Source organism: Pipistrellus kuhlii, unplaced genomic scaffold, assembly GCF_014108245.1.
Source record: "Pipistrellus kuhlii isolate mPipKuh1 unplaced genomic scaffold, mPipKuh1.p scaffold_m20_p_25, whole genome shotgun sequence".
In the NCBI taxonomy this organism is placed as follows: Eukaryota; Metazoa; Chordata; class Mammalia; order Chiroptera; family Vespertilionidae; genus Pipistrellus; species Pipistrellus kuhlii.
Genome location: NW_023425524.1, coordinates 8328106 through 8337532, shown reverse-complemented (window position 1 = coordinate 8337532; position 9427 = coordinate 8328106). Strand labels below are relative to the sequence as shown.

General features: G+C 46.4%; 1 protein-coding gene across 2 annotated transcripts in view; it reads right to left on the bottom strand.

Moving 5' to 3' along the window:
* Nucleotides 1–9119, bottom strand: part of EFCAB2 (EF-hand calcium binding domain 2) — a 44459-nt gene extending 35340 nt beyond the window's left edge. The window contains exon 1 of one of the 2 annotated variants that reach the window (XM_036453581.2): nucleotides 8779–9119. In XM_036453581.2, coding sequence (XP_036309474.1) covers nucleotides 8779–8809 — 31 coding nt within the window. In that variant the 5' untranslated portion in view covers nucleotides 8810–9119. The remainder of the gene's footprint in view (nucleotides 1–8778) is intronic. The other variant, XM_036453580.2, reaches the window with a different exon arrangement.
* Between the last annotated feature and the right edge of the window lie 308 nt (nucleotides 9120–9427).

Genomic DNA, 9427 nt, shown 5'->3' with positions numbered 1-9427 from the left:
ATTCTCGTTGAGGGCATGTACATTGGTTGTGGGCACGTCCCTAGTGGGGGGTGTGCAGGAGGCAGCTGGCCAATGTTTCTGTCTCATCAATGTTTCTAGCTCTCTATCCCTCTCCCTTCCTCTCTGTAAAAGATAAATAAAATATAAAAAATAAAAAAATCACACAAATTCCCTTCTCTCTCCCACTGTTCAGAGAAATTAAATGAGATGCCCAAGTAAAATTGGGGGTGGGGAGTAGGGGGGGAGAAGCAGTGTCCAGAACATCAAGACCTGGTCTTTAGACTCAAAATTTATTGCTGCATTTAAAAAATAAATTATTTTATTACATTCAGTAATATACTTCTAAGAATAAAATACCCAGCAAAATATTAAAGAATCACAGCATGTGAATATCATCTTTTTAAATGGGAATTTCCAAATTGCCTTCCAAAAACACTATACCAATTTTTTAAAATATATTTTTATTGATGTCAGAGAGGAAAGGAGACAGAAAGAGATAGAAACATCAGTGATGGTAGAGAATCATTGATTGGCTGCCTCTTGCATGCCTCATACTAGGGATCGAGTTTGCAATCTGGGCATGTACCCTTGACAGGAATCAAACCCAGGACCTTTCAGTCAGCACGCTGATGCTCTATCCACTGGTAGAGCAGGGCCAATGGACCAATTTTTATTTTATTTTATTTTCATTTTGGGTGTGCTCAAATTTCCATTTGATTTTTTTAAATTGTGATAATATATAAAAAATTAACCATCATGCCCTATCTGGTTTGGCTCAGTGGGTAGAGCATCAGCCTATGGACTGAAGGGTTCCAGGTTCAATTCTGGTCAAGAGCACATGCCCAGGTTGTGGGCTCAGTCCTCAGTTGGGGGCATGCAGGAGGCAGCTGATCAATGATTCTCCTTCATCACTGATGTTTCTCTCTCTCTCTTCCTCTCCCTTCCTTTCTGCAATCAGTAAAAACATATTTTAAAAAATTAACCATCTTAACCATTTTAAGTGTACAGTTCACTAGTGTTATTAAGTACATTCACATTGTTGTGCAACCAATATTTTCAGAACTCTTTCATCTTGCAAAACCTCAACTCTACACTTATTAAATAACTTCCCTTTTCCCTTTCCCCTGGCAACTGCCATTCTACTTTCTGTTCCTGAGTCTGATTACTCCAGGTACTGCAAATAAGTGAAATTATACAGTACTTGTCTTTTTGTGAATGGTTAGATTCACTTAGCATAATTTCAAGATTCAACCTTGTGGTAGCACGCCAGAATTTCCTTCCTTTCTAAAGCTAAATAATATTTTGTTGTATGTGTATAATACATTCTGTTTATTCATCCACTGGGACACTTGAGTTGTTTCCACCTTTTGGTCATTATGAATAATGCTGTTATGAACGTTGGGTATACAATTACCTATTCCGAGTTCCTGCTTTCAATCATTTTGGGTATAAACCCAGATGTGGAATTGCTGAATCATATAGTAATTCAATCTTTTCTTTTCTTTTTCCAGGAACTGCCATACCATTTTTCATAGCAGCTGCACCATTTTCTTTATTGACTAGAGGCCCGTGCACGGGGCGAGAGGGAGGGTCCGTCAACTCAATCTGCACCCTCTCCAATCCGGGACCCCCTCGGAGGATGTCCGGACTACCTCTCGCAATCCAGGACCACTAGCTGCCTGCCTTCCTGCCTGATCACCCCTAACCACCTCTGCCTACCTGATCGCCCCTAACCACCTCTGCCAAGCCCCACACCGGGACCCAGGATCCCCTTCTCTGGCTGTTGCAGGCCCTCGGACCCGTGCTTCTCTCCCTCTGGCTGGCTGCAGGCGCCCAGGACCCGGGTGGACCGCAGCTGCAGGGGACGTGGGGCGGCGGCTTCCCCCAGGCCACAGCTGCAGGCGCTCGCGAGCACAGGTGGGCGGCTGACCCTCTCCAGGGCTGCAGGCGCAGGTGCAACCGTTGGCACCCGGGACCATGGGCCGGGCATCTTTTCCCTGTCCCAGGACATAGTCGCAGGCACTGGCACCCAGAACCACAGGGCCACAGCCTGTCCCAGCCAGGGCTGCAGCCTGGCTGGTCTCCATTCCTCTCTCGTGAGCTCATTTGTGCTTGAATGGTCCCCATTCCTCTCTGGCGAGCTCATTTGTACCTGGCTGGTCCCCATTCCTCTCTCCCCAGTATTGAGTGTCTGAGCATTATGGCATGAACACGCGATGAACATCTGCATATTAGCTCTTTATTATATAGGATTTTAGAGGGAGGGAATGTAGAATGATGGAAGTGGAAACCTGGGTATGTGCCCTGACTGGGAATGGAAACCACCACCTTTTGATGTATAGGAGAACGCTTCAACCAACGGAGCCACACCACCCAGAGCAAGCTGTACCGTTTTATATTCCCACCAACAACATACAAGGGTGCCACTTCCCCACATCTTCATCAACACTTCTTTTAATAGTAACGAATCTAATGGGTCTGAAGTGGTATTACATTGTCCATTTGATTTTTTAAATAAAGAATTTTTTACAAATTTTTATACATCAAAGATAAATTTAAATCCAGTTTTTCTCCAAACTTTATTAATTCTAAATTAGAGGAAGTTAAATTTCAATAAGCTAGTTTTTTTCTTTAGTTAGTCTCTACCTAGAGACAGTCTAAAACAGGGACAAAACTTGTGAAATGGCCCCAAATATATGTATAAATGCATCATATGTGATCAATAGTTGGTAAGACTTGGATTTAAGTTTTTCTTGCTCCTTAGATTCCATGTCTAATAGCTGTTCCCTAAATGTAGCAAGCACTTCCCTTCCTATTTATCCAGCATTCCTTTAGTGTCAGGCATTGGGGCAGGGACTGAGGATATAAACATGAATAAAAAGACACTGTCCCCATTACAACAACATTATGGATACATACTAGAGGCCCGGTGCACAAATTTCGTGCACGGGGAGAGGGGGGTCCTTCAGCCTGGCCTGAGCCCTCTCGCAGTCCGGGACCTCCAGTGGGGATGTCTGCCAGCCAATGAGAACTGATCCTGATCGGGCCTAAGCTGGCAGCCAGACAGCCCTCTTGCAGTCCAGGGCTCTCAGTCTGGGACCCCTCGCTCCTTAGCGCCTGCCTGCAGTGGAGGAGGGAAGGGCTCCTGCCTCTGCCACGCCCCCTCTGGCCAGAAGCCAGGCTCGCTGCAGAGGCAGGAGAGGTCCCAACGCCGCTGCGCTCACCGGCTGTGAGCCCGGCTTCTGGCTGAGCGCTCCCCTGTGGGAGCACACTGACCCCCTGGGGCAGCTCCTGCATTGAGTGTCTGCCCCTGGTGGTCAGTGCGCGTCATAGCAACCGTTCATTCTGCCATAATGGCCGCTTAGACTTTTATTATAGATAATTATTCCCAAAATACATTTGAAGGACCTGAGGTTTACTAGGTTTAACAATCTTGGCTAAGATCAGATAGAGGTTGGAAAAGCTAGAATTCAAATTCGGGTCTTACTCAAAAGCTCACTTTTTCTACTATTTCAAATCCTATTCTGTACTATCAACAGTTCCCTTTCTTAAAAAGCAATATTCACCAGTAATTTCTGGGGGTTTTTATCATAGATTTCCAAATGTTAGGTTTTGACAGGTGAGGCATGATTACAGAAAAATAATAACAATTATGATGATAAACATGTAAAACCTTTTCCATCTAGGAGTTAATAACTAAGTCGGAGGAACTTTACCAAGCAAAGCAACAAAGAATATTTTAGTACAAACAAAAATAGTAAATCCTAAAGAGATCTTCGAGTATTTGAGGCTTACTAAAAAACTGTCATATCTTCCAAAACTCACAAGCCTGCCAAAAGTTAGAATTTTATTTCGTTTCCTAGGAATGATTTGAATTACAAACAGAAGATCCTTCCAGTCCTATAATAAAATTCTCTAGGCAACAGAACCAATAAAATAAGATGTAAAGATCCAAAGAATCTGTACTGATTTTCCATTTAAACATTTTTTAATCTAAGACAAATTAAATTATAAAATGTTGAAGCACAAAAATACTACAAGTAAGATTAGCAACTTCAATAAACACAATCTTATAGGAAAATTTTATACATAGAACGTAAGAGCCCTTGCCATGGAGTTAACTTTTTCTAACCAATACTGGGGTGGGCAAAAGTAGGTTTTTGCTTATTCATATGGAAAAAAACATGCAAGTTATGATTATTACAATAGCGTTATTAACTCAAAAGAATGTCACAACTGTAAACTTACTTCTGCCCACTCCTGTATTCTCAATACTTAGATTAATCCCTAAATGTTGAAGAAAAGCTGGATATGATGGCTACTGAAAAACTTAATCCTCCTTTCAGCTTTAAAAATAAATAAATAAATAAATAGCTCTAACTGTTTGGCTCAGTGGATAGAGTGTCGGCCTGCAGACTGAAAGGTCCCAGGTTTGATTCCAGTCAAGGGCATGTGCCTCGGTTGCGGGCTCATTCCCAGTGGGGGTGTGCAGGAGGCAGCTGATCGATGTTTCTCTCTCACTGATGTTTCTAACTCTCTATCCTTAATCCTTCCTCTCTGTAAAAAATCAATAAAATATATTTAAATAAATAAAATAAACCAAAAAAAACAAAAAACCCTTAAGATTATAGAGGAACTATTTAAAACATTATTTCTACAAAGAGGACTTTTGTAATTGCTTTTTAAAGACAGGCCAGTGAATACTTGGCTCTCAAAAACATGTTTGCTGAGCGACATGAAATAGAAGCATATAACTTATCTGAAACAGAGGGGGGAACCCTAAAAATTGTTTTATATACTTAGGAATAGAGTAAATTTTGAGGAAACAGCAAGGAATGCTTTGGTTAAAACATAAACACATTAACTCAAATGATCTAATTCAACAACTCATGATTTCCTACCATGTGCTGGGCACGCTGCAAAACACTCAGAAAATGGCCCCACCTACCGGATCGTATCATGCAGGGGTCCTCAAACTTTTTAAAGTGGGGGCCAGATCACGGTCCCTCAGAGAGCTGGAGGGCCGGACTATATGAACTACTAATTCCTACTGTAACACCTCAGCTGCGCTCACTGCCCAAAAAACCTGGCGGGCCGGATCAGACTCCTCCGCGGGCCACATGTGGCCCGCGGGCCGTAGTTTGAAGACCCCTGGTAGGGTCATGGATATATCCTCCAAAATTAACCTTTCCTTTGTGTGAGTTCATGCTCATCAAGCAACTTTTGCAATATAAATTCCCCCTCCCCAAAACTTCATATCGCAATGCAGAGATGAGCTTTCTGGTCAGTGTATCAACGTACCCTACTTACCTTAATAAATCATTACGCAGGTTTGCACTTCCCTGTTCATAACTTTAGTTAGCTTGAGTGAATCCCAAAACCTGACAATTCTGATTAACTGGTTACATGTCATTTCTAAACCTTCAGAGCTGAAAATCAACTATAGGAGTGGAATGTCCATGACCATACAAAGATATCGTAAATGAGTCCCTAGTCTATCCTCAGACTACACACCTTCATTTCATCATGCTCCTCAAAATGTATTAGTTAACTACAACATCGTTAGGAATAAACGAGATACAGCATAAAAGTGCTTCTCACACTTTAATGTGCACTTGCAGATTTATTAAAATGCAGGCTCTGACTCAGGGCTACCGAGAGCCTTCAGTTCCGACCAGCTCCCAGGGACGCTGGCTGCTACCCACAGCCCAGGAGGGGATGTCACACATCTGGCACAGCATCTGGCACAGCATCTGGCACCCAGGCTGCTCAGCCCAGCTAACCGTCCCCTTTCATTTCTGACGTCTTATTTCCCTTAGGGATCTCACCCTCCTTGGGAGAACAGACCTTTTTTCACCTTTGTATCCTCCAATCTGGTAGGCATTATAGCTGTACCAATTGAATGAATGGCATCCAGCTCTTTTCAAAATCATCTTTTATTTTTCAATTACAGTTGACATACATTAGTATATTAGTTTTAGGTGTACACTGTACACCCCAGTGAGTAGACATAACCTACTAAGCGATCATACGATAAATCTTGCCCCCATCTGACACTCAGCTTTTTAGTAGTCCTTCTTCTACAGACTTGCTTCCTCCTCTGACTTTATTTTAAATAGAAAACTATTTTTGAAAACTGAAAAAATCAGGAAAGCTTTTGACTATTTTACTTACCTTTCTTATAAAAGGTAAAGAAAAAAATTGTATGTGCAGCTTAATCCAGCACATTTTCTCATGCTGATCTAATCAAATCTTTTTTTTTTTAACTCCATCATTTACTTAATTTTTCTCCTAATTATTTTTCTGCTTGCCTGAATAAGAACTTAATAAAAATTAAGTCATTTGGTTTTCTGGGAAGTTTAAAATTAACCTAAAACAAATAAATATATATGTATATAAAACTGTATTGGGATATAATACTTTAAAGCAGCACAATAACATTACAAGGACATTTTAGGAAAGGTAACATGTATAAAACAATTCTGACTTTCCAGGCTAACGGTACCATTAAAAAAGAAAAACAAACAACAACAAAAATGCCGAAGCCGGTTTGGCTCAGTGGTAGAGCATCAGTCCGTGGACTGAAAGGTCCCGGGTTCGATTCCGGTCAAGGGCATGTACCTTGGTTGCGGGCGCATCCAAGGTGGGATGTGTGCAAGAGGCAGCTGGTCGATGTTTCTCTCTCATCGACGTTTCTAGCTCTCTCTGTTTCTCCCTTCCTCTCTGTAAAAAATCAATAAAATATATTTTAAAAAAAAAAAAAGAAAGAAAGAACAGCCTGTTTATCAATTGCTAGATCTTTGGCTCAATTTCACTTGTTTCTCCGCTGATTCCTCTGAGATCGCCTTGACCAATGACTCTCAGAACTGGTGTTTTCACTTGTAAATGTTAGTTGTCAACCTGAAACCATTAGTTCCAAGCTGAGAAAAACGGTGTTTTGGCGGGGTGTAAGCACTCAAGAAAGGAAACCAATGCAGAGGGTGTTTTGTTCTTTTCCTTTCTAAAAATATTTATCTTTTTTATGTAACTTTTGCAATAAGTCTGACAACTGCCAAATATAAACAGTCTATTGTTTTGGGGAACTAACAGGACGGCAACCAAAGATCGGGTTTGTGCCCTACCCGGTTTGGCTCAGTGGACAAAGCATCCACCTGCAGACTGAAGGGTCCCAGGTTCGATTCCGGACAAGGGCATGTACCTTGGTTGCGGGCACATCCCCAGTGGGAGGTGTGCAGGAGGCAGCTGATAGATGTTTCTCTCTCATCGATGTTTCTATCTCTTTCCCTTCCTCTCTGTAAAAAAAATCAATAAAATATATTTAAAAAAAAAAAATGCCCTCCCTCCCCATAGTTTTTCCTCCATTGGTTGTGCTCATATGCATGCATACAAGTCCTTCCGTTGATCTCTTATCTCCCCCATATCTCCCTCCCCTCCCTTCTGTAATTTGACAGTCTGTTTGTTGCTTTACTGCCTCTGTATCTATCTTTTTTGTCATCAGTTTACAATGTTCTTTATTATCCATAAATAAGTAAGCTCATGTGGTGTTTCTCTTTCATTGACCGGCTTATTTCACTCAGCATGATGTTCTCCTATTCCATCAAGGTTGCTGCAAATGATAAGAATTCCTTCTTTTTTTTTTTTTTAAATATATTTTTATTGATTTTTTACAGAGAGGAAGAGAGAGGAATAGAGAGTTAGAAACACTGATGACAGAGAATCATCGATCAGCTGCCTCTTGCATACCCCCTACTGGGGATGTGCCCGCGACCCAGATACATGCCCTTGATGGGAATCGAACCTGGGACCTTTCAGTCCCCAGGCCGATGCTCTATGCACTGAGCCAAACCGGTTTCGGCAAGAATTCCTTCTTTTTTATGGCAGCATAGTATTCAAACTGTAAGGAGGAGGGCATGTTTGGGAGTGGGGAAGTGTGGGGATTGGTATGTACACATATAATATCTTAATTTAAAAAAAAAATTTTTTTTAAAGGATCGGGTTTGCAAGCATGCTGCTGCATGCAGATAAACGTGGGTCATGGCTTCCACCTCCACACACCACATTCATCAGCCCTCCGCTCCCCGTGGCCACGAGCCCGCAGTTCACCCTCCCACCGCGGGGGGGGCGCCCGCGGCCGTGGCCATGCCCGCGCCCGCGCTCGTGCGCGCCCCCGCCCCGTTAACTCTCCATCTTTATCCAACGCGTGTCGTGTGTTTGTGTAAAAAGACACACCAGCCGGTGGCGCAGCAGACATTTCGGAGGCCGGCGGCGGGCGGCGCGGAGGGGCCCTGTGACCTCGGGGCTGTCCGCGTCGCCCCCCCCCCCTCCGAGTCCCCGTCCGGGAGCCAAAATGGTGGCGGCGGAGGCCGTGGCCCGGGCGGGGCGGGGCGGCCAGAGAGGACCCGCCAGCGGTCGGCACAGACCGTCTCCCCCGGTCCGGCCAGAGGCCCACAGCCCGGGCAGCGGCCCCGAGAGCCCGAGCGGGGGTCCTGGAGGCGGGGCCCCGCGACCGCGGGCAAGGACGCCATGGAGGCCTCGCCGCCCGGCGCCTAGGCCGCAGCCCGCGCAGCCCCCGGGCTCGGTCCCAGGGGGAGGCCGAGGGAAGGGGGCGGAGGCCCGGGAGGGAGGAGCGAGGACGGGGCGGGGCCCGCGGCGGGAGGCGGGAGCCGGGAGGGCGGCGTCCCCCGCAGGCGGCCCCTCCGCAGTCACCGGTCCCGCGGCGGGAGCCTCAGGCCGTGGGGGGCGGCCCGGGTCGCGGCGGCGGCGGCGAGGGCGGCCTACCTGAGGTTTCCTTTTCTTTCTCGTCCGCCATCTTGTGCGGAGCCCGTCGCCCGGGAGACGCCCGTCGCCGCCCGAGGATGCGGCGTCCTTACCCGCTTCGTGCCCCGCGGCGAGTCGGGTCTGAAGCGCCCGAGGCCTCGGAATCCCGAGGGGCGACGACCCCGGCCGCGGGGGGTGAAGGAGGGGGGGGGGTGCTCCGAGCTCGCGCCCCCCCTCCCCACTTCCCGCCCCGACCCTCCCAACTCCCGCGAGACCTCAAGTCCCGTCCATCGCCCGCGGCCCTGACTGCAGTCTTTCCCTGCAGAACCCGAGCCCTCGTTGGTTTAGTCAAGCTCCGCGCGCCTCGGTCCCCAGGTTTCTGACCCATTTGGAGACATCACAGCCCTCCCCTCCCTTGTAGTCCCCTCCCATCCTGATGGGACGACTTAGCGTGGCTCGATTTTATTTTTTTCTGCAGATTTTAAAATGCATGGAAGCTGGGTGCAGCACGGCCACTCCGAGGGGGTGGCCGAGCTCCCCCGCCTCCTCGTTTGCTCCCGTCCCGTCCCAGGCCCGCCGCCCGCTCCCAGGCCGGTGGCGGCGCAGCCGGGACGGGGGCTGCACAGGAACGGGCGGTGCGGGAGGAAAAGAGCCATGAAGCCGCTATGAC